This window comes from Pygocentrus nattereri, chromosome 10, assembly GCF_015220715.1.
Source record: "Pygocentrus nattereri isolate fPygNat1 chromosome 10, fPygNat1.pri, whole genome shotgun sequence".
NCBI classification, from domain to species: Eukaryota; Metazoa; Chordata; class Actinopteri; order Characiformes; family Serrasalmidae; genus Pygocentrus; species Pygocentrus nattereri.
Genome location: NC_051220.1, coordinates 11,543,828 through 11,567,597, shown reverse-complemented (window position 1 = coordinate 11,567,597; position 23,770 = coordinate 11,543,828). Strand labels below are relative to the sequence as shown.

Below are 23,770 nucleotides of genomic sequence, written 5' to 3'. Positions count from 1 at the left end.
GACAAAAATACACATTAACACATTTATTAAGTGCTTATAGATAGATCATTTGACAGAAACCGGGAACTGAAGGGCGAAACTCCTCACACAGATCAGCTTAGATCTTCCAGACTCTTGCCCTCCCATAAAAAGCCTGTAAGGCCCGATATCAGTACTTTAGTGTTCTTCAGAGCCCCTCAGTAGTGGAAACCTGCACTGCACAGTCACTCAGTTCATTCCGCTGTCTTTTATTTATCAATTATATGACTTCTGTGAAAATAAGCACATATCTTTTCAAATATAAGCAATTATTCACTTTTTCAACATGCTACAAACAAAGTCACAAACTTGAGAATATAACTCAACCAAAATCAGGGAAGAATTCTCTGCAGAGTTCAGCCATAATAATAATATGCTGCTCCAATTCTTTTCTTTTTTTTTTTTTGTTTACCTCATACATGGGACCTCCAGTGCAATGTAGGCTGGAGGTTAGGGAACCAGTCCTGTGATGGGAAGGTTGCCGGTTTGATCCCTTGACAGGCTGACAGTCCATGACTGAAGTGCCCTTGAACAAGGCACCTAACCCCCATTTGCTCCCCAGGCACTGTGGATAGGGCTGCCCACTGCTCCGGGCAAGTGTGCTCACTGCCCCCTAGTGTGTGTGTTCACTAATGTGCATGTATGTGGATGTTTCACTGCACAGATGGGTTAAATGCAGAGGTCTAATTTCACAGTGTGCAAACACAGTGACAAATGGTTGTTAATTCTAATATACTCTTGTACATATACTTATTTAAAAAGTATTTATCTGCTGATATACACTGCTCAAAAAAATAAAGGGAACACTCAAATAACACCTCCTAGATCTGAATGAATGAAATATTCTCATTGAATACTTTGTTCTGTACAAAGTTGAATGTGCTGACAACAAAATCACACAAACATCATGAATGGAAATCAAATTTATTAACCAATGGAGGCCTGGATTTGGAGTCACACACAAAATTAAAGTGGAAAAACACACTACAGGCTGATCCAACTTTGATGTAATGTCCTTAAAACAAGTCAAAATGAGGCTCAGTATTGTGTGTGGCCTCCACATGCCTATATGACCTCCCTACAACGCCTGGGCATGCTCCTGATGAGGTGGCGGATGGTCTCCTGAGGTATCTCCTCCCAGACCTGGACTAAAGCATCCGCCAACTCCTGGACAGTCTGTGGTGCAATGTGACGTTGGTGGATGGAGCGAGACATGATATCCCAGATGTGCTCAATCGGATTCAGGTCTGGGGAACGGGTGGGCTTGTCCATAGCTTCAATGCCTTCATCTTGCAGGAACTGCTGACACACTCCAGCCACATGAGGTCTAGCATTGTCCTGCATTAGGAGGAACCCAGGGCCAACCGCACCAGCATATGGTCTCACAAGGGGCCTGAGGATCTCATCTTAGTAGCTAATGGCAGTCAGGCTACCTCTGGTGAGCACATGGAGGGCTGTGCGGCCCTCCAAAGAAATGCCACCGCATACCATTACTGACCCACTGCCATCCAGTCATGCTGAAGGATGTTGCAGGCAGCAGATCGCTCTCCACGGTGTCTCCAGACTCTGTCACATCTGCCACACTTGCTCAGTGTGAACCTGCTTTCAACTGTGAAGACCACAGGGCACCAGTGGCAAATTTGCCAATCCTGGTGTTCTCTGGCAAATGCCAAGCATCCTGCACGGTGTTGGGCTGTGAGCACAACCCCCATCTGTGGACGTCGGGCCCTCATACCATCCTCATGGAGTCGATTTTAACCGTTTGTGCAGACACATGCACATTTGTGGCCTGTTGGAGGTCATTTTGCAGGGCTCTGGCAGTGCTCCTCCTGTTCCTCCTTGCACAAAGGCGGAGGTAGTGGTCCTGCTGCTGGGTTGTTGCCCTCCTACGGCCTCCTTAACGTCTCCTAGTGTACTGGCCTGTCTCCTGGTAGCACCTCCAGCCTCTGGACACTACGCTGACAGACACAGCAAACCTTCTTGCCACAGCTCACATTGATGTGCCATCCTGGATGAGCTGCACTACCTGAGCCACTTGTGTGGGTTGTAGGATCCGTCTCATGCTACCACGAGTGTGAAAGCACCACCAATGTTCAAAAGTGACCAAAACATCAGCCAGAAAGCAGAAAGGTACTGAGAAGTGGTCTGTGGTCCCCACCTGCAGAACCACTCCTTTATTGAGTGTGTCTTGCTAATCGCCAGTGATTTCCACCTGTTGTCTATTCCATTTGCACAACAGCATGTGAAATTGATCGTCAATCAGTGTTGCTTCCTAAGTGGACAGTTTGATTTCACTGAAGTTTGATTTACTTGGAGTTATATTGTGTTGTTTAAGTGTTCTAATGCGCACTGTACAGTGTTAATTTGGTCTAACTACATGACTGCTGCTCAATGTGTACAACATGGAAGCAGGGTATTTAATTACCAACAGAGGGCGCCACCATCTCATAAACTAGTAAAACTCACTGTATCAGAGAACAGGTTGCTCACAGTACAATTAATACGTACATATTTTATGATGATGACGATGATGATGATGAGTGTTTAAGGGCATATCGTTGCTGTCCAAAAAAAAAAAAAAGTATTTCCAAAATAGTTAACAGCAGAAGTAAAAAAAAACTCTTACCTTAGTTAATTTATAGAGATTGAGATTTTTTTAGTGTACATTCAGAGAACATTTCTATTTGGAGCATTCTATTATCCACCCCGACCCCAACCAAATAAAGGTTGACAAAAATGGAGATACATGATTTTTTTCTTTATTATTTTTGTAATGAAGAAACCCTGGAGCTTCTTTTCTGAAGATTGTGGACATTTCCTTATCAATGGTGTAGCAGGTTATTATCTTCAATGCTCTTCTCCTGTAGCTCACAGTAGCATCGGCTTCAATACGGCTTCAAATAATGAGCCTTTCAATATAGGAAATCTTCAGACTGTAATATACTGCTGGATCTTAATGTGTGTGTGTGTGTGTGTGTGTGTGCTGGTATGAGGTGTTGAACTGTTATGAAAAGAACTGTTATAGATTTAAATGCTGAGTTTTATTTTTTAATTTTCAAGCAGTCAGAAATAGTAACAATTCACACTGCATGTGTAATTCAGGAATAATGGTAGAAAAAATGTTTTGCATCAGTTGATCATTCTGATCAGACTCCTCCTCTTCAACCTGTAGGAAAACAACATTAAATGGAACTGACTCACATAAACTGCTTCATCCTTAATGCTGTATTAATGCTATGTGTAGTTAGAGATGCAACATGTTCATTAATGTAGTTCCATTCTAATTCTGTAGATCCCTCAGCTCCAGAAGATCCAATGACCTGAATTCAGTTTTAGCTGGAATCACACACACCTACTTTAGCCTTACGCTCTCTCATATAAATGATATGAAATTCATTTTTTATTTATTTAAACTCATTTTTTGGTATTCTTCACTTTTCTCTCCAGCTTAATCATGCCCATTTCCACCCACAAGTTAATAGGAGTGTGACAGTACAAAGAAGTCATGGTTTGGTTCACACCGTGGTTTGGACTTCACGGTTCGGTATGAGTTGGATTATGCATTATGCATAAGGCTAAGTTTCTTTTCACTTATTTTGAACAGACAGTAGCACAACTTACAATTTGTTCTGAAGAAAATGCAACAGCCTGTAGTGGGTCATTTGCACTCAAGCGGGAAAGTCACTAATGTTGACTAGTTAAGTTCAGCTTCAGTTGTGATTTTGTAGTTAGGAGCAGAAAACACAGAAACAATTGTAAGGCTTTGTGTTGAACCTCTTCACAGGTGCAAAGGTTCAGCAGGCTGTGGAGAGGGATAAGTCTTGTTTGCTTCGTTCTACCTAGCAACAGTTCTTTAAACGGGACATGCCATCAGTCAAGTGCCAGTCAGCTTGAGCTTTCCGGGTGGAACCCCAAGGAAGGGTAAAGGCACACGCTTTCTCTAAGTCATTTGAAGCTACTACATCTTTTCAAACTGGCACTAAAGCAACATCATAGGAGCTCAACACGCTTGGAGGAGAATGCTAACCAAATATATCTACTTATGTTATGTGAGCTAACAGATACCTGCATTGGCTTGGTGAGGGCATCCCACCTAGAGAAAGTGAGGACAGTTATGCTCTCCTGGACTTCCTTGGTGGTAACATTACTAGGAATTTAACTCACCTGATTATACACTAAAAAATTGTCACTGGGGCAGGACCCCTCTTGTCACTGGGGAGGTACCCTCAAGGGTACAATTACATCTCAGTACCATAATCCATTGAAATTATATTTCTCCACACACCCCATCTCAATCTCCAGGTTTTTTATTGTAATGTTCTGATTTAAACCAACCAAGGTACAAATATGCACTTTTCACCAAAAAAAAACTTATTTAAGGTGCATTGTTGGACCTTAAAACCACTGTTGTAATTTTGAGTGTAAGTTTATGTAAGGTGTTGTTACTAGGTGGAGGTACATGCGCTACGCGTTGTTTCTCTTTATTGTTGCTATTTAGCAAGGAAGACACAGAATTGTGTGGTTCCTTGAAGGCGAGACATGCTGACTGTGCTAATCCTAATTAATCATTTAAAAAGATCTAACATCCATCAATGTTTTGGACAGATTACCACTGGATAACATGTTATGTTCAGTTAGTGGTCCAAATTAGTACATATTTTCTAGCTATTTTTTTTTTTTTTTGTAAATATAGCAAGCGAAAAGGGTGGTGTAAAACTAGTTGCTAAGCTCATGTGTTTTGTCAGTTTTGGTTTGGTGGGACCTGTTTTATATGTAGGCTTGGGAATGTAAACTGTTTAAGAAGTTTATGTGTTTTATTTAATGAGAGTGGTGAAGGCCATTGAGTGCTGTGTACATTTTAAATGGAAGAAACTGTGAATGTTAGCTGAGACTTCCATGGAGTGTAAGTTAGAAGTGGGAAAAACTGCTTAATTGACAGTATTTTGTGCTTCCTTGAAGATATGCCAAGCTGCTGTCTGAGCCTGACAATAAAACAGCGCCACCAGTTGATCACACCACTTTCCTGCGCTTCTTGGTCCCTTTCATTACCATCAAAACACAACGCAGAGCCCAGCTGGGGAGCCATGTAGAGACAAAAGGGTTACATTTACATTATTTCTACCTTGATGAACAAAAAATCTACCTGCACAGAACCTTTATTTCTAACAGTGTAGGGCCAAAACTTTGAGCTTTGTTATGCAGAACTCTTCAAGATTAGAAGTCAGGAGACCCAAACAGTGATATTTCATAATAAATACTATGTGTAATAGCATGTAAACTGGTGAAATGAATTCACCACCAAACTAGCTTTTTTGGGCAATTGTGCAAAGGTCCAGTGACCCATTAAGCACCACAAGCAACTGTTGACTGGTGGGGTTTCCAATGGTCATTCAAATTAAAGATTGCACCCTATGTCTGGTTTACAAAAGTCTTGAAGCAGCCAACTGGTGCCAGCTTGTAGACACTCATGAGGCATGGCCATGCTGATGCCCACATCAGGAGGATCAAAGGAAAAATTACTATTTGTATTGTTTATGTTGCTGTTCGTCAGCCAGAATTGTGTGATATGTGTTTCTTGTGTTAATCAGACAGTGTGGGTTGTTGGTGTCTTTTGTGGTTGGTCTACCATTAGGGTGAATCCTGTGGCTAGTGGTGATCTCCCTTGCAAGGTCAGTGCTTTCTATGTGCCTTTTCTGCCCCCGTTTTAATAAATAGCACTTATTGTGGTGGAATGACCTCCCCTGTGTCTTATTCTATGCTGATGATACAGTCTTCATTCACATCTAAACCCATCAGTGTAGAAGTTTGTGATTGGAACCCCTTTAATGAAGATATACCTTTAAACCTCTGGGTAGGCGGCTGTTGTGGCAATACCACACTGGTTATTCTTGTTCCTCGACATCTTGATGTAGCCTTCATCACCCCAGCCGACACCCCAGCTGGAAAAGAAAACATTGTCAGTGATGGTTAAATTACTCCCTGGCAGAAATGTGATCAGGAATTGTCTTTTTGATGTTTTGCCAGCATGTTTGTTTACCTGTTCTTGACCAGCCAGTAGTCCTGTCCATCATCAGTGCCATAACCAACAACCAGGACAGCATGATAAGGGTAGTTAGTCCTGCAGGCTGGCTCATCATACACACCTGCAATCATTGATGTTACTAGCTGCCAATTAGGATGGTCACTGATTAACCCATAAATAAAGTATCTGGTAAATAAAGTAATAATGCAAGCTTAGAAATGAGACAACAGCAAACCCAGCCAACTTGAACAAGCAGGGATTTCACAGGGACTGTAATAGTCAAACTGACAGCAACCATGTCAAGACACTATATTTCCAAAAGTATTCACTCACCCATCCAAATCATTGAATTCAGGTGTTTCAATCACTTCCATGACCGCAGGTTTATAAAACAAAGCACCTAGGCATGCAGACTGCTTCTACAAACATTTGTGAAAGAATCGGTCACTCTCAGGAGCTCAGTGAATTCCAGCATGGTACCATGATAGGATGCCACCTGTGCAAAGATTGTGAAATTTCCTCGCTACTAAATATTCCACAGTCAACTGTCAGCGGCAGCAACTCAGCCATGAAGTGGTCGGCCATGTAAAATGATAGAGCGGGGTCAGCAGATGCTGAAGCGTATAGTGTGCAGAGGTCATCAACTTTCTGCAGAGTCAATCGCTGCAGACCTCCAAACCTTCAGATTAGCTCAAGAACAGCGTAGAGAGCTTCATGGAATGAGTTTCCAAGGCCAAGCAGCTGCATCCAAGCCTTACATCGCCAAACACAATGCAAAGCGTTGAATGCAGTGGTGTAAAGTGCCGCCACTGGACTCTAGAGCAGAGGAGACGTGTTCTCTGGAGTGATGAATCACGCTTCTCCATCTGGCAATCCAAAGGATTACTCTGGGTTTGGCAGTTGCCAGGAGAATGGTACTTGTCTGACTTCATTGTGCCAAGTGTAAAGTTTGGTGGAGGGGGGATTATGGTGTGGGGCTGTTTTTCAGGAGTTGGGACGTCTTAGTTCCAGTGAAAGGAACTCTTAATGCTTCAGCAGACCAAGAGATTTTGGACAATTTCATGTTCCCAACTTTATGGGAACAGTTTGGGGACAGCCCCTTCCTGTTCCAACATGACTGCGCACCAGTGCGAGAAGCAAAGTCCTTAAAGAGACGGATGTGTGTTTTTGGTGTGGAAGAACTTGACTGGCCTGTGCAGAGTCCTCAACCCGACAGAACACCTTTGGGATAAATTAGAGCGGAAACTGTGAGCCAGGCCTTCTCGTCCAATATCATTGTCTGACCTCACAAATGCGCTTCTGGAAGAGTGGTCAAAAGTTCCCATAAACACACTTCTAAACCTTGTGAAAAGCCTTCCTAGAAGAGCTGTTATGGCTGCAGAGGGTGGGCTGACATCATGTTAAACACTATGGATTGAGAATGGGATCTCACCTAATTTCATATGCGTGTAAAGGCAGACGAGCGAATACTTTTGGTAATATAGTGTACACGACTACAGACATACATGACTGAGCACTGATCAAAAGTGCATGCTTAGAATTTTAAAATAAACAAATATGGATTGTGGACACCATCTTTGCTTTAATCAGACCAGGCAAATCTTTTAGCAACTCAGGCAGATATTCATGTCTAAAAAGGAGGAGGTTTTTACAATTGAAGTTACCCCTTCAGATGAGCTAATGCTAAATAGAGCTAAATACAGCATTGTCTTTTATGTGATGTATTCCTGCAAACTTTAATGAACTAATGCAGAGAAAGGCATGTGTATAAGTGTAGTAATAGTTGATAGTTTTTAATCCCAAGTGTGAGTGCTCTAAAGTCCTGTTTAATCTGGTAACTGTCAGCAGCTAAGCTAAGTAAAGCTAACTAGTTAGCTAACAGATCATAACATTGTTCTGTAACCTTAAAGCCAGTAACAGTGAGTTTATTCTTCCACAGAGATGAATTAAAAGCTTTATCATCTTCAGGGATAAAAACAGCAAAAAAAAGTTCCAGATGATCAGGATAGATTTTTTTTTTCTTCTTTTATGACAGCTTTCTACCATGTTTTACTCTAATCATTCTGACTGATTTACTACCACCATTGTTCTCACTGCAGATTTGTTCTGAGGAGTTTCTGTGTTTGTGATTGGCTGAAATATTGGCCAATCATTATTTTACAGGCAATTCAGTCACATATGCTTCAAGGACAGCATATCGCTGGTGTCAGGACAAAATCTCAATTTTTTCGTGTTTCAGTTTTTGACATAATTTGAAAATCCCTGTTACTATTTACGCTATGTAAATGCCATGATTAATGGACCGAAAGAAATGCACCAAAATGACTTGGACGAATGTCTGGCTACACTGAAGGTATTTACTTCTCCTGTAAAATCTTTACTTTGGGGATAAGAAGTTTTGCTCTGACAAGATTGTGTTAATGAGTACAGCAGCGCTGGTTTCTCAGAGTTACCTGACTTATAGTGCTGGTAGCTGCGATGGTCGGCATCTACGATTACAGAAATGGGCCCGATTGTTGCCACAGCATACTGCAGAGCGTCTTCTGTGGGTTTCACCATTTTATAGCCAGAGCATGAAGCCCAAGAATTCTGGTGGTTAAACTTGCATTCCCCTTCCTGAGAAGAGATGGGTGCAATAAGGATGGGTTGTTAACCCTCTGGTTCAAAGTTAACAGGGATATTTTCAAAATTTCCAGAATTTTCCCTTCACCCCAAAGGTAGACGAACAGTGGCAAAATAAAAACTTTCCACTGGAGCTATAGGGTTATCTACTAAGACCCCACCAATTAGAACTGTACAAACTGCATGTCCAAACACCCGTTTGACATACTTATAAATATGGACAAAAATGCATTGGCAAAATTCATGCTTTAACATGTGAGTGCAGTTAGCACCATGCTAATTGGCATACAGTTGGCTTTCTTTACTTGGTAGCTTCATTGGCATTACAGCTCTAATGTAAAAACTATACAAACACACTTATGAGACTAAACGTAGCTGTGTCTCAGAAGCTCCACTCAACACTAGTTTGACCTCACCCTGGAATCATTAACTATTGTAGCCTCACCTTGGCCTGGTATGGATAAGTGTATGCTGTCTCCAAGCCTCCACTGGACTTGATGTACCTGAAGGCATTAAGAGGCCAACCACCTTGACAGCCAAAGTTTTCATAACCCCGGGAGCAGTCCACCAGTTGTTGTGCACTCAATTCTACCAGCTTCTTTGTCTTCTTGAACATCTGACCCTCTAGGGCCCCTGCCTGAGAGAACCAAATGAGAAAAAATTAAAGGACAAAAAGGTGGAACAATAGAAATGGGTGTGTTTTCTTCCTTAAATAAGGATGTCTTTAAAGTTCCAATCTTCCACAGCATCCCTGCTCTTACTTATATATTACTATAATATTACTCATATCATAATCTTGTTTGTTTCTATAGCCAATATTTAGGCAATTTCCTCCATTCTAATGATGCACGCTGAAGCCATCTGTGCGCCAACAGCTCTCCCTTGTGGAGAACCTTCAACTGTAAGTGTGAGTGACAAGCCAGTTTCTTATAAAGAAACACATGACGAAACATGGCAAAAACACATTACAGCACATATTATCAGCACACAGCACAGAACCTCACAAATATCACAACCAGCCTGTTCAACAACAGTCAGTCCAGTCTAATAACGCTAAATATGACATCCAAAAACCTTCCTATCTTATGCATGTCTATAACTTACGCATGTCTATAACTTTTTCTCTGATTTTCTTAGTCCTAATTTCCTTCAGATTCACAGTCTGATCAAAAATAGTTGAATTAACAGGGTCTTTTATCCAGTAAAGGTGAACTTTTCTTTTATAATGGCAAACTGTGCCTTTGTTAGGTTAATGACTTTCAGCTGTGAGAACTTGGAGCTTTTTTGCAATACAGAGGTTGAATACTTATGCAAACAGCGTTTTTTCAGCTAATCACTTTCATCAGAGTATATTTGCTTCATAAAACCGATTTGTATGTTTTAGTTATTGATATGTGTACTCTGATATGGTATTTAGGTTATTGTAGATGTCTGTATATGCTATCATGGGTAATATCACATAATCAAGACTCAAAGATAATTAAATGTGTACGGAGCAACACCTCTGATCAAAAACCTCTGACGTTTTCTTGATATCTTGATTTGGAAGAAAAGGCATCTATGCCTTCCTTGTGACTTCATCTTTCCTTTTCTCACTGCCGTCAAATTAGTAGCGGGCAGCCTGAAGCTTCCTCAGGCATGAGTTACACTAGTACAACATAAATAAGTGCAGATAGCTTAGCGTAAGCCATGTTAACGTTACCCCATTTAACTGAGTGACTGAATCAGGAATGTTTCAGCCATGTTTCAAATGAAAGTGATACTGCTACAGATCCTTGATCACCTACTACTGTCTAAATCAGTGCAGCCTGACACAGGAAACTTTGCTTTTGAGGCAGCGGACATAACGAAACAGCCAGTCTTTTGGGGTTAGCATTAGCCATAGACACAAAAGACTGGAACACTTCTGTTTCGTCTTAAGCTACTTTAGGTGCCTGACCAAGTGATAAAATGTGACTGCTGCTCCATGTGGACTGAAAATTTCAAACTTTAAGCTGCCAATTTAAGGAAGCCAACTCAAGCCAAATTAAGACATGAAACAAAATTTAGCACCCTTTATGCCGAGCCTGCTGGGCTATGTTCATAAACCAATACTGGCAGGTTTATTTACATATTGAACTGTTTTGTTTTTACTGTTTTGCACAATAAAATATTTCAGATATACTTTGGCTGTTAAAAATGTTTTGTATTAAAAATGAAGATTCATTCCAGAATAATAAACTGCTATTAACACTAAACGTCTAATTTTTGTTTAATCATCTAAATTATATACTGATATATTCCAAAACCTGTCAGAAATTCTAATTAAACCATGACTTAAATTTATGTCTGTCGTGCTGTAACTCACCGCACTGAAGGCCCAGCAGGAGCGACAATGACTTTGGTCCTTAACCTCAGTCACGTAGCCCTCAATCCTCCAATCCACAAAGCTGGGCAGAGCAGTGCCCTCTACCAGCTTTAGGAATGTAGTGGCGCTGTGGGTATCAGTCCAGTTGAATGACCCCAGGCAGCCCTTTGACATCTGCTGGTACTCCTGATAGTCCTGTTAGAGAAGAAGAGACTTTTCATGGTCTTTTGCCCAGAAATTCTGAACTCATGAACACATAATAAACAGGGCTGAAGGAAAGATTTAGTGAATTGTGTAATGAACTGTGTATGTGAGATCTCACCATGTCTGCAAAGTGGTTCATGCCGAGTCTGTAGCTTTTGATGCCCTGGTCAGCCAGCATGTTGTGCTCCAGAACCAGTTTAAGATTGTCCAGCCAAATCATTTTACGCCAGGACTCTTCATCCAATGAACTGTAGCTTTTACCTTAGAGGAAACGTATGTTTATGTATATGTTTATGTATGTGCTTCCTCTGAGGATATATATACAGGGTGGGCCAGAACAGTTTGTGAATAATAGGTTTGAAACTAAAGAAAACTTAAGAAAACTTATAAAAAAAAGGAATAAAAATAAATAAAGAAAAAAGAAAAAAAACTAAGTAACTCTGCCAAAGTGTCTCTTTTAAGGTCACTTTGCCATTCCAAGCCCGGATAAAGGAGGAGGGTTGAACGTAGAACAGCAGTTCCTGTTAACTGCTACTCTTATGCTAACATTTAACAACACAGCAAAAAACTGATTTATGTAATTTACGTAAAAATTATTTATACACAGCATTAAAGTCATGAGCGTGTTTTGAGAAGTGACTGCCTGTTTCAAAGGCAACAGAAGTTGTTCATTTGTTCTGAGTTCATTTGTAGTGGTGTTTTTTTCTCTCCCGCATCGTTTTTCCTTTACAGCTTCAAAAACATATATTATGCAAATTAGGCGATGGCGTCATTTAGCGACTTCTAGCGACTTTTCGGACAGCCAATAGCGACTTTCCTTACTGAAGAGTTGGCAACACTGGAAGAGGGTCATGTGACACATCAAACTTATTGAGAATGTCACAAGAAAAACAATGGTGTGCTTGGTTTTAACTTTATTCTTTCATGAGTTATTAACAAGTTTCTGAACACTTATAAAATGTGTTCAGAGTGCTGCCCATTGTGTTGGATTGTCAATGCAACCCTCTTCTCCCACTCTTCACACACTGATAGCAACACCGCAGAAGAAATGCTAGCACAGGCTTCCAGTATCCGTAGTTTCAGGTGCTGCACATCTCGTATTTTCACAGCATAAATTGCCTTCAGATGACCCCAAAGATAAAAGTCTAAGCGGGTCAGATCGGGAGACCTTGGGGGCCATTCAACTGGCCCACAACGAACGAAGCTGGCACATTCCCTGAGTTTTTCCAGCAAGATGGTGCACCACCACATTATGGATGTCAGGTCCGAGCATTCCTAGATTAACAGTTTCCTGGAAAGTGGATTGGTCATCGTGGGCCAGTTGAATGGCCCCCAAGGTCTCCCGATCTGACCCCCTTAGACTTTTATCTTTGGGGTCATCTGAAGGCAATTGTCTATGCTGTGAAGATATACGTATCAGTCATTGACAAAAAGCCTGTTGTAAAAGCTATTTAAATAAACATTGACATGACTACATATCTCATATATATATATATATATATATATACATTACATACACATCAATGACTGTACATGTCAAATATATATATATATATATATATATATATATATATATATATATATCCCGATATATATATATATATATATATATACAGTCAGTGGGTCACCATTTAGACTGCTTCTACAAACATTTGTGAAAGAATGGATTGGTACCGTGATAAGATGCCACCTGTGCAACAAATCCAGTAATGAAATTTCCTCACTACTAAATATTCCACAGTCAAATGTCAGTGGTATTATAACAAAGTGGAAGCAATTGGGAACGACAGCAACTCAGCCACGAAGTGATAGGCCACGTAAAATGACAGAGCGGGGTCAGCGGATGCTGAGGCTACTGAGTCAATCACTACAAACCTCCAAACTCCATGTGGCCTTCAGATTACCTCAAGAGCAGCATAGAGAATTCATGGAATGGATTTCCATGGCCAAGCAACTGCATCCAACCCTTACATCACCAAGCACAATGCAAATCGTCGAATGCAGTGGTTCAAAGTGGTTTCGGTTTTAATAATTATCCTGTTAGCTCTGCATTTGATATACAGAAGCAGATCTGATGTTACTTTCTCACCAAACTTCAGTTTCCAGGCGTGGAATTCCAGATCCTCCAGAGAGACACTGGCAGCACCAGCCACAACCACAAGAGCAGCGACAACAAGTAAAACCCTCATTCTGTAAAGAACAGATTAAACAAAATTAAATCTATCCGCTGTGAAATACAAGGGGGTCCTTGGGGGCCCCAGGATCCCTAATTAACCTCTTGAACCCACTGAATATCTCAAAATTCAAGTTCTGGGTGTGCCTGAAACTAAGCTCTAAAATAGCTCTGTAAATCTTTACAACATACCATATCATATCTGTACATTTGAAAACTTGCAAAGTTTGCAAAAGTTTGGTATAAATGGTATAAATTGGTGCTAGAATTTATATTTAAACCTGTTTATTCTTTGTCAACTTCCTTTTGCAGATTGCTGACCTGCTAATTTGCTTTATTTGACCTTGCTTTGGTGCTGCTCTGCTGCACCTCTTTACACTGCTGATACTATCAAGCACACTCAACACACGCTTACCTAATACTCTTATCTAATCATCTTAAAAATACACATCAATGACTGTACATGTCAAATGTATATATATATATATATATATATATATATATATATATATATATATATATATATATATATATATCACATAAATACAGTCATTGGGTCACCTAGGCATTTAGACTGCTTCTACAAACATTTGTGAAAGAATGGGTCGCTCTCAGGAGCTCAGTAAATTCCAATGTGGTACCGTGATAGGATGCCACCTGTGCAACAAATCCAGTCATGAAATTTCCTCGCTACTAAATATTCCACAGTCAATGTCAGTGGTATTATAACAAAGTGGAAACGATTGAGAATGACAGCAACTCAGCCATGAAGTGATAGGCCACGTAAAATGACAGAGCGGGGTCAGCGGATGCTGAGGCTACAGAGTCAATCACTACAAACCTCCAAACTCCATGTGGCCTTTAGATTAGCTCAAATAAATCAATCTGCTGTGAAATACAAGGGGTCCCGGGGGCCCCAGGATCCCCTAATTAACCTCTTGAACCCACTGAATATCCAAAAATTCAAGTTCTGGGTGTGCCTGAGACTAAGCTCTAAAATAGCTCTGTAAAACATACCATATCATATCTGTACATTTGAAAACTTGCAAAGTTTGCAAAAGTTTGGTATAAAGAGTGACTGTTCCTCATTTCTTACACTGAAGACAGAAGAGGAGATGAGGAAGATCTCAGGTAATGTGAGACAGAGAGCATCACCACACTAGAACAGAGGCTTTACAGAAGAACAACTGTCAGCGCTGCAGTAGCAAACAAGACCCTCCAAATACCAGGGAATATGTTCATGATCATTATCTAATAGTCTGTTAATGACAATAATGATGGTATGTACAGAATTACACATCATCTGCCTGAAGAAAAAAAAAAAAAAATATATATATATATATATATATATATATATACACATATATATACACACACACACAAACACACACACACACACACATATTTTCTAAGTTGCTTTGGAATATTTTGAAATATTTAAACCTAATCATTAATAATGACCCCACTATTCTTGAACTGAAACTCAGTGGCATCTTAATCTGCTGATTCTTTTAGTTTCAACTGTACATTGAACTTTTTCACCTCTTTTTGTTGTATCAGTATTTGTTTTCACTGTAAATGTATGAGTGCATGTTTCAGTTCTTACCTGAGCATGATGTTCTGCAGCCTCTCCGTGATCTGCTGGAGCATGTGCCCCACAGCCTCTGGTTTTATTCTGATTTTATCTGATTTTATCGGTGACTTTGCTGAGCGAAAGATGCCAGTAAACATGCTCTTCTGACCACAACCTTCAACTCTCTGTACCCTACAAGATGGGAGTGATATGATTTAATCTACTACTCATAAACCCTCAAGTTCTTCTAAGTCTTCAGAGAACGCCCGATGATTTCTATAAAGTATGAAAATACATGTCTGTTGAATTCAAACTCTGGAAGTACTGTAGTAAAAAAAAAAGTTGTTAAGATTTGGTTGGAAACAAAAGGGGTAACATGTTGAAATGCCCAACAGAATGTTATGCATTTAAGACTGTTTTCTACTTTCTCAGAAATAAAGTAGTAAAAACTGTCACCTGGGCAGTGCCCTTCTTGTCACTGGGCTGGAACCCTCAAGGGTTCATCTCAGTACCTTTAGTCAGGGAATATAACTCTACCATAATCCATTGGAATTATGTTTACTAACTTGTATTCACCCTACACACCCCATGTCGTCTCCAGGCTATTTATTATATTGCTTTGTTTTAAAACATCAGGTTATGAAAAGGTACATATATGTACATGTCACCTGGAAACACTTATTTAAGGTTCATATCTGGATCTTAAAACCACGTTGTACCATTGAGTAACATTTACATTGTTTATACCTTGATGAACAAAAAAGTTGAACAGAACCTTTATTTCTAATAGTGTAGATAGATACAGCCAAGAGAGCTCTCCCATTGGTTAGGACTTCAGGAACTGGGCTGAAGGCCTTGCATGTTAGATTTACTACCAACCTAATTAGGAAAACACAGAGGAGCCAACTCTGATTTACAATGGGACCAACTTTGTGAAAACATCTTCTGGAAATTCTACTCATTGTGAATGGACGGTGTAGTCTACCCAGGTTTCATTCAAATGATGGAAAAAATGGCCAAAATATGTTCATGTGAATAATTTAGCACTAACATAGTACTAGAATGCAAATAGTGGTGCTAGAATTTATATTTAAACCTGTTTATTCTTTGTCAACTTCCTTTTGCAGATTGCTGACCTGCTAATTTGCTTTATTTGACCTTGCTTTGGCGCTGCTCTGCTGCACCTCTTTGCACTGCTGATACTATCAAGCACACTTAACACACGCTTACCTAATACTCTTATCTCATCATCTTAAAAATGCACCAGATTAATACAAATATACTGCCCTGCAATCGTCTATGAGCTGATATACGAGAAGAGATGTGCAGTATGCAGATGTACAGATGTAATATGTAATGTGAAGTGCAGTTTTCAAATCAATGCAATGGCAAGTGCTGAACTAATTTGAAGCACATAAAAGTAAAGTGCAGATAAGCTCATGAGGGCCATGAAAACCAAATGTCACCATGAACATTTCACACGTTCCCGGGCGACTCGCAGCAGGACACCCTCAACCTGTTCTACCAGTATTTTATACTTACTAAAACTGACTTTAATAAGCAAACTCACGAAATTTAATCCAACTTCAGCAGGATAAACTATTATGCTGACTAGAGTACATTCTTGTTATACATACTACAGACTAACCAAGTGTTTTAAATAGTTTTGCTTCAGCCTCGAACCCTAGAGACTCAAGTCTGATTCCCATCACAGAGACTTGCTTTTCTCACTCTCCGGCTGAAACCATTTTCTCAAAAGTAAAGTCATTTCTTGTAAAATGTCTTGCAACGTTTAACTTTTGACAAGGCTGATGTCAGCTTCACACTGACTCAAACCCCAGAGACTCAATAGTGACTCAAACCCTGAAGACTCAACTCTGACTCACTCCCCAGAGGTTTGACTCGACTGAGACTCACTTTCCAGAGACTCAGATCTGACTCCCACCCCAGAGACTCGGCTCTGATTTACACCTCAGAGACTCAACTTTGACTCACACCTCAGAGACTTAACACTGACTCGCACCTCAGAGACTCGACTTAGGCCTGCACCTCTGCAATTTAACTCATGCTCACTCTCCAGAGACTCAACTCCAACTTATTCCCCAATGACTCAACTCTAACTCACACCCCACCCCTCAACTCTGACTCGCCCCCTCTGAGTCTTGTCTGAGGCTCACTCTCCAGAGACTCAACTTAGGCTCACACCCCTGAGACTCAACTCTGACACACACCTCAGAGACTCAACTCCAACTTATTCCCCAATGACTCAACTCTAACTCACACCCCAGACACTCAACTCTGACTCGCCCCCTCTGAGCCTTGTCTGAGGCTCACTTTCCAGAGACTCGACTTAGGCTCACACCCCTGAGACTCAACTCTGACACACACCTCAGATACTCAACTCCAACTTATTCCCCAATGACTCAACTCTAACTCACACCCCAGACACTCAACTCTGACTCGCCCCCTCTGAAGTTTGTCTGAGGCTCACTTTCCAGAGACTCGACTTAGGCTCACACCCCTGAGACTCAACTCTGACACACACCTCACAGACTCAACTCTGACTCCCACCCCAGAGACTCGACTCAGACTTGCACCCCATAGACTTGTTGACTAAGGAAGTGTCAGCAACACATTTTTAAAAATTATAACGGATATTTCTGCCTGGTTTTGAAAGGAGGCAGAAAATGGCCTTTCATGTGTTTTTGGTAATGTTTATTAAAGTGAGAGGAATATATAATCAGCTGCATTTCTGATATCTCCACGCACTTTTGTGCAGTTGTCTCTCATTTTGCACAGCCATCTCTCAAATGTCTATGTACACTGGATCCTCACTGGTTCTAGGCTTCTTTTATTTAAGAAAGAGGGAAGCCTCTGTGATCCAGCTCAGAGTTCTACAGATGATTCCTTAGAAATGAGTGAGAACGGGTTGCCCCTAAGTTCAATTTTAAGTGTCACAGCAAAGGATCATGAGGACATAAATGTCTTCTTGATAGTCTGCCTTTATCTGGCTCTTTGTGGCTTTCTCTGAAACTGCTGCTTATATCTGTGATAAGGATGCTGGTAAACATGCTGCGCTCTCCACAAACACAACTGGTGCCACAGCAATACTAAAGGCTGCCCTGCAAAGGTCTATGACCTAAAGAGGAGTGTGAAATGATAGCTTTACATGCTATGCATCTATTCATCTACCAAAGATGTAATTCGTAAGGTAAAACTGCAGTGTTTCCTGAGCAAAGACTGGATGTTAAGTGTTGAAACCGCATAAAACTAAAGTGCAGAAACGCTCAGAAACAACAAAAAGCCATGACCATGATGATGGTCTTGAAAAGCTGGTCTCAGATCAGTCCAGAAAAACTGTGAATCAATCAATGGATTTGTGTTAGTTTGCTCAACAGGAGCATCCACAACGTAGAATAAAGTCTTTTAAACAAGAAACAATTTTTCTTTGATGTTTTATTTATTTTGAGAACAACAAAACACAGTTTTGATGAACAGGAACTCCCCTGGTGGAAAGTGAGGTGACCTAGATTTTTCCACAATATATTGTGTGAGTATTACCTTGTAGTTAATCATCTATTGTACCAGTGATTAAGATTTTTTGCCTCAAGACTTCTGAAATATATTTTATGAAGTCTGAAGTCTGAATGATGCTCTAGTAAAATATACTGCATATATTTTACTACAGCCTCATTTACATTGTTATAGCTCTTCTTTTACCAAAAAAAAGGATTTGAAATCTGTTTAGACATCATAATCTTTGTAAAATGACCTCTAATCAAAAGAAAACATTAAATGTAACTAAGTACCTAATATTTCACATTATGGGGTTGTTGTAAAAATGTTAAAGTATATATATATATTTATACAGTTTCACTTGTTTTAAGTCATTTTATCTGGTGTCTCAAGCATCAAGTTTCTTGTTCCATTGGCAGATGATGGCATAGAACGCATAGAACAGTGGAGAACTTCATCTGTTCAATCAGGAATGCCACTGCTAGCCCAATAAATATCCTAATAATAGATATAAGGTAGTTTTTACTTTCGTAATAAAGAACACGAAGCATTTTATTATTCTACTATTATCTTGTTTTCACCATATATGTATATATATATATATATATTGCTGTTGTCGTAAGAAAACATCATATCTCCAAAATGGTAACTTTACAGGAGAAGGAAAAAACCTACTTTACTTTTAATGTAAGTTACTGGAACCAGACTTTTTTCCAAGTCATTTATTTTACTCCATTCATCGTGAAATTTCATACAATGTAAAGGGTAACAAGTAGTTTCAAATTATGTAAAAAAAACGAAAAAATGTCAAAAATGGAGATACAAGGTTTTCTTCCGACAACAGCAATTTATGTAATAGCAAACTAATTGTTAAACAATCTAAACTAAATACAGTCTAATCTAAATAAAGTCTAAATGGAGTTAAAAGCAGTTTATGGAAAAATGAAATGGGCACATGAAAGAGTACTGCTGTGGGCACCTACTTGTCAGTGTGGTTTGCTGACTGTGTAAAAGTAGGTCACATGACTACACCAGAACTGAAGTTTGTACCATCCTGTTCTTCCCTCTGTGTGACCTTTTAGTCTGAAATAAAACACTACAGCTCCAAGGAGGCCTGAACAACAATGAAGCAGAACAGCAGCTGAACCAAAAGAATGAAATTAAGCTTCAAATAGGAACTGAGGAAAAAAGTCGAGGGGAGTCCCCTGGTGAAAAGTCTGACTATGAGGTGACCTGCACCATTTTGTGCCAGTACATTTTTCATTCATTACTGTACAAATAATGTAAATGTGGAGTCAGTATAATGTAGAAAATATCATTTCAATGGATTATGGTACAGTTATGTTCCCTGACTAAAGGTACTGAGATGAAACCTTGAGGGCTCCAACCCAGTGACAAGAGGGGCACTGTCCCAGAGTGTGTACATTAATGAAAGCTATTCTCACAGCATATTTTATTCCTGTAGTTTTCTCATGAGGATTACTAGGCAGGAGTCTTTTAACTTTACACCTTTACAGCTTTGCAGTAACACTGACATGGTGGAGGTGTGTTAGTGTGTGTTGTGCTGGTATGAGCAGATCGGACACAGCAGTGCTGCTGGAGTTTTTAAACAGCTCAGTGTCACTGCTGGACTGATAATAGTCCACCAAGCAAAAATATGCAACCAACAGCGTCCTGTGGGCAGCGTCCTGTGACCACTGATGAAGGACTAGAGGATGACCAACACAAACCATGTAGCTATCTATAAGGTGGACTGACAAGGTAGGAGTGTTTAATAGAGCGGACAGTGAGTGGACACCGTGTTTAAAACCTCCAGCAACGCTGCTGTGTCTGACCCCTCGCCTCGATCTAGAGATAAGATGGAATAGAAAGGGCAATTCTGCAGATTCAGGAAATGTTTGAATCGTATTTATGTGCTGGATTATCACAAAGATACACAAACTGATTCAGAAACAAATTTGATGTGTAGGCAAGTTTACGGATCCCAGAGGTTTAAAATCATGTTTAAAATCACTTATAAAACCAGACAAATACCTTATAAACAGCTTGTGATATTAGTGTGGGTTGTTCTAGCTGCTGCACTTGCGAAGATCTTCAAATTAGGGCGGCTTTCCCCACTAGTGCCAGAGTACTGTTGACCCTTCTCCACTCACGGCATAACCAGCAAGCTGCTTGACTTTCTTTCATACAGATGCCATGTTGAGCATTATAAGTGTTTATTGTTCATATTTTAATTGCTGACCAGTCTTTGTTTTATGTCTCAAAGTATTAAAAGTTTCTTGACTGTTTGAGATGCACTCAAACTTAAACATTTTCTAGATTTAAACTGTAGTGATGTGGCGCAGACAGCATTGTTACATTATGAATTCAGCCTCAGTGAGCGCCCAGTTTATTCAGAGGGAAGGAGAGAAAAAAAAAAAACAGTTACAGGCATTCATGGTCAGAAACATCCTCAAACCTTAAAAAGTATGTGAAATGAATAAATGGAACTATTTACTGCACATCTGTGCTGTGGGCACATTGTGTAGGTGGTGTGGTTTGTTGTGAGCAGTTTGCAGGTACACCTATAATGTAGGGCACCTAGAAAAGAAAAAAAAATCTAAAAGTGAACTTTAAACCTCAGAACAGTAGAAACAGAAGTAGGCAGCAGGTTAACATTCTGCTGAATTTCATTAATTATAACAGTGCAATTCACTCTCAGAGAATCTACACAGGTGGAAAATGCTGAAGTGATACGACTTTAGTACAACTTTTAAGTATCAGTTTGGAAAATTTGTATAGTACCAGATTATCAATGAAATTCAATACTTGTACACTGTAAAACCCGATGAGTTAAGTCAACTCAAATGGTTTTAGGAAACCGATATTTGACCATAAATGATTCCCTGAACTGAGCATGAACAAACATATCACTGTTGTCAAAAGAAAACCTCATATCTTAATTTCTTTTCAGTTTTTGGCATAATTTGGAAATATCTGTTGCTCTTTACATTGTGTTTAAATTTCATAATGAATGGGCTAAAAGAAATGATCCCAAATACCTTTAAAAAGTCTGGTTCCATTGACTTCCATTAAAAGTAAAGTAGGGTTTTTTCCTTCTCCTGTAAAGTTACCATTTTGGAGATACAAAGTTTTCATCCGACAGCAGCGATATAAAATATAAAAGCCTGAAAATTCCAAATCATTTAACTGTAAACGTTTATGAAATCTGTGACTGATACAGATACACTGATACAGAACACTCCAACAGCTCAACCACTGAATCAATGGATGCTTTAGTTAAAAACATTACAACATATTTCACTTGTACTGAGCCGACCAGCTGCTTCTGATAGGATCAAGACTATTTCATGTACTTTTCATGTCACTTTTTACAAAGGTAATTCTAAATAGGCTAAAATTAAGACTAATATATGGGATTAAATGGTCTGTCATTCATTATAAGTGTGCATAGGTAGTTCAAAGAATGTAAAAACAACCCATTTTATTGGCCTGTTTATATTTGCATGTAAAGTCAACTTAAATAAAAATAGTGAATATAATGCATTTAAAAAAGTTACTTTAACTCAAAATGTGCTAAAAAAAAAAGTCTTACTCAAAATTACTGAATTAATATCTCAACAGTTAATTTTGAATTTTCAGATTAAGTTACTCCAACTTTCTGTCGTATTTACGTTGTGATAACTTAATTTTATTAAGACGTGCAGTTAGATTTTACAGTGTAGATGCCCAGGACCCCCTGAATTTGAACGCTGAGAAGAAGTAAAAGTACAACCCCACTTGCAAAATGTAAATAAAAGCAAAATTCAATGATGTGCAGGTCATTTGACACTATATTTCATTGTAAATTCTACAAAAATATATCAGATGTTGAAACTGTTAAATTGTATTGTTTATTGAAAATATTTGCCCACTTTGAATTTGATGCCAACAGCACATCCTAAAAAAGTTGGTACGAGAGCAACAAAGGGCAGGTCAAGTTGTGTAATGCTAAAAAAACACCTGGTGGTTGATTGGCAACAGGTCAGTAACATGACTGGGTATAAAAAGAACATCTCGGAGAAGCTGAGTTTTTCAGAAGTGTCATACCTACTGGCCATTCCTTCATTCGGAGATCAGCTTCTCTGGAATATTGAGAGCTGACTCCTCCCACACTCACACACCTGCCTACAATCTGCGCAACAGCCACCTTTTATATACCAGGACTCTCACTCTGCCTCCTTGCGAGGTATTGTCACTGTCAGTGACTTTATTCAGCCGTTATCCTATATTTTGGTATTTTCTGTTTTTTTGACTCTTTGCCTGTCTGTACTCTGATTTTTGCTCCATGGATTTTTGTTCATTAAAGATTCTCTGCATTGCATCTCACTACCTTGTCCAGGTATTACAAGAAGTTCATGAGGGGTTCACCACTCTGTGAAAGACGGCATGATCAAATAGTGCAACAGTTCAAGAATAATGTTTCTCAACATAAAATAGCAAAGAATGTTTGCTTTACATCATCTATGGTACATAATGGCAATAAAAGATATAGAAAATCCATGGAAAACTCTGCATGCAAGGGAAAAGGCCAAAAATGCCATGTCATTTGTGTCCTCTGGGGTCACTGCATTAAAAACAGAGCTGATTCTGTAATGGAAATCACTGCATGGGCTCAGAAACACTTCTGAAAACCATAGTCTAACCAAAACAATGTCAAACCACATTCTGCTTGTATAACAATAGTATTGCTCCATATTAAAAGGGTCCATATGCTATGCATATGCTGTCACCCACTGATAACATTTGGCACATTATGCAATGATAAATATGACACATAGGTCCCTGAACTGTTAAGCAGCTGAAATTCAGTATCAAACCAGAATGGGAAAACATTTCAATTTTCAAACTTCAGCAACTGGTTTCCTTGGTTCCCAAACACTTGCAGAGTGTTGTTACAAGAGAAGGCGATGAAACACAACATGCCCCTGTCCCATCTTTTTTGGAGCATGTTGTTGCCATCAAATTCAAAATGGGAATATATCAAATTTATTAGTTTCATCATTTGAAATATGTTGTCTTTGTAGCATTTTGCTTTAAAAATATGGTTTATATGATTTGCATATCTTTGCATTCCATTTTTATTTACATTCTGTACAGCATCCCAACTTTTCTGGAAATGGGGTTATTGTATATCTTTTTCAGTTGAAAATGGTTAGTGAAAGCACCTTGAAGTCATTTAATGGAACACTATCGAAAACACTGCGTAGGCTGTTTTGGAGCAGTTTGTGGTGAGCAGAGTGTGGTGAGCAGAGT

The 23,770-nt window shown here is 39.5% G+C and overlaps 1 protein-coding gene across 1 annotated transcript; it reads right to left on the bottom strand.

The window, feature by feature from the left end:
• Positions 1–2,755: 2,755 nt before the first annotated feature.
• Positions 2,756–15,042, bottom strand: LOC108413313 (procathepsin L-like). The gene is made up of 9 exons (XM_037542164.1): positions 14,993–15,042; positions 13,303–13,403; positions 11,332–11,474; positions 11,010–11,204; positions 9,108–9,299; positions 8,494–8,656; positions 6,056–6,161; positions 5,856–5,957; positions 2,756–3,184 (listed from the first exon to the last, which is right to left on the bottom strand). The coding sequence occupies exons 1-8, from the start codon at positions 15,034–15,036 to the stop codon at positions 5,858–5,860; spliced, it is 1,044 nt and encodes a 347-aa protein (XP_037398061.1). The 5' UTR covers positions 15,037–15,042; the 3' UTR covers positions 2,756–3,184; positions 5,856–5,857.
• Between the last annotated feature and the right edge of the window lie 8,728 nt (positions 15,043–23,770).